The sequence below is a fragment of the Molothrus aeneus genome, chromosome 12, assembly GCF_037042795.1.
Source record: "Molothrus aeneus isolate 106 chromosome 12, BPBGC_Maene_1.0, whole genome shotgun sequence".
NCBI classification, from domain to species: domain Eukaryota; kingdom Metazoa; phylum Chordata; class Aves; order Passeriformes; family Icteridae; genus Molothrus; species Molothrus aeneus.
Genome location: NC_089657.1, coordinates 11,722,350 through 11,724,155, shown reverse-complemented (window position 1 = coordinate 11,724,155; position 1,806 = coordinate 11,722,350). Strand labels below are relative to the sequence as shown.

Below are 1,806 nucleotides of genomic sequence, written 5' to 3'. Positions count from 1 at the left end.
GCTGAACCCTCTCTGAGGTCACAATCTCACGGTTTGTGAGCAACAGGTTTGAAAAGAATGTCTGTGGTCAAGCAGCTCTTGGTGCCCTTTCACTGCAGCAGGGCAGAGCAGCTCATGGGGTCAGCTGAAGATCTCTCTACCCTCTGCATGCTGATCAGCCTTGGTAGGAGAGAGAAAACCAGGCATCTTCCAAACAACCCCAGGTGTCCTCTGAGATGGTAGATTACTACAGGGTCCTTGGACTGCAAAAAAATGCCTCACAGGATGCTATTAAGAAATCCTACCACAAACTGGCACTAAAATGGCATCCTGACAAGAATCCCAAAAACAAGGAGGAAGCTGAGAAGAAATTCAAAGAAATTGTTGAAGCATATGAGACTTTGTCCGACCCTCAGAAGCGATTATTCTATGACAAATCTATTGAGGAGAGCAGAGCCAGCAGAGAGCGAGCTTCGGCGTGTTATAACAGCTTTGATTCTCATCATGGATTCCCCCATCAAGACCAGTTCTTTGAAGACACGTATCCATTTACATGTATTTTCTTGAACCCTTTTGACATTGGATTCAATGGTGAGAACTGGCAGAGCAGCAGTGGAAGAGGAGGAAGGCCCAGAGAGCCGTTTGTGCAACGGAATTCATTCTGTTCCAGCGGGCACCCCACCTCCTTCTTTGCTGAAAACACAACCGGGCCGTATGGTCTCAGAACAGTGATAACCACTACTGAAGTGATCAATGGCAAGACTATCACCACCCGGAAAATCTTTGAGGATGGGCAGGAGACAAAGGAAGTGGAAGAGGATGGCCAGCTGAAGTCTCTAATAATCAATGGGAAAGACTACCTGAATTCTTAATGTCACTGCAAGCATTGACTGCAAGCTGTGGGACATGCTCTCATAGATCAGCTGATGGGATTTACTACAAGAGTATCAATAAATGCCCTTGACACAACCGATGCAGACTTCTCAATGGTTGGGAAAAAAATATTTCACAGGTAAAGATACAGTTATGCTAAACTAAAGAGTGTGAGTCCACAAAGCCTGAATGAGGTGCTAGATAGTGATTATTCAGTAAATATGTATCACAGGTACATATGAAAGCAACCTTGCTGGTTTGCCAAAGAGACCAAGTTGATTAATACAACAATAGGAGACAAGCTGGTTTGTGGACACATAAGACAGCCCTATAACAAGCTGTAGGTTCCCTTCCCACTCCTTGAGATGCTAGTGTTAAAGTTTACCAGCTGGATGAATAAAGCCTTGTGTGACTCTCATATACAACCCTAAGTGAAAAATATCCTTCCTACTTTTGGTGTATGAGAAGATGTATATCCATTGAAAAAAAGGTTTTTATACATGGGCAAGAAGGTTGGCAGGGGTCAGTGGGACATGGAGAGCCTAGAGGAGAGAGACTGTCAGAAAACAAAACAAAAAAAAAAACAGAGGAAGGAAGAAAACATCATTCCTCCAACTGTAAAAGAAAATTGGGGCTTTCTTGAGAATGCCCAGCAAGTGATGACCAGAGACCCTGATGGAAGTACTGCATAGTTAGGGGCTGAAACTGAGCAGGGAAAAGGTGAATTTGGCTCTTGGACTGGGACAATCTATATTCTCTCTCTGCCTGGAGTCATTCAAACACAAAGAGCTAAATTCAAACCATGAGCCAACAGATTCCAGGGGGCTGAGTTTAGCTCCGTCTTTGTGCAAAGCTGGATGTGAAGACTTAGATGATGCTTTACCATCCTTATTGTCTTAATCACAGCTGCAAGAGCCAGTTCACAATGCATTTCTTGCACAGCCTGCCAGCATG

General features: G+C 44.2%; 1 protein-coding gene across 1 annotated transcript; it reads left to right on the top strand.

Annotated features, from left to right (window-relative positions):
- Nucleotides 1-215: 215 nt before the first annotated feature.
- DNAJB8 (DnaJ heat shock protein family (Hsp40) member B8) lies at nt 216-851 on the top strand. Its single transcript, XM_066558421.1, has one exon. The coding sequence runs from the start codon at nt 216-218 to the stop codon at nt 849-851; it is 636 nt and encodes a 211-aa protein (XP_066414518.1).
- The last annotated feature ends 955 nt before the right edge of the window (nt 852-1,806 follow it).

Bases quoted from the DNA above. Each gene is read 5' to 3' on its own strand.
- DNAJB8 (XM_066558421.1), top strand. From the start codon at position 216: ATGGTAGATTACTACAGGGTCCTTGGACTGCAAAAAAATGCCTCACAG.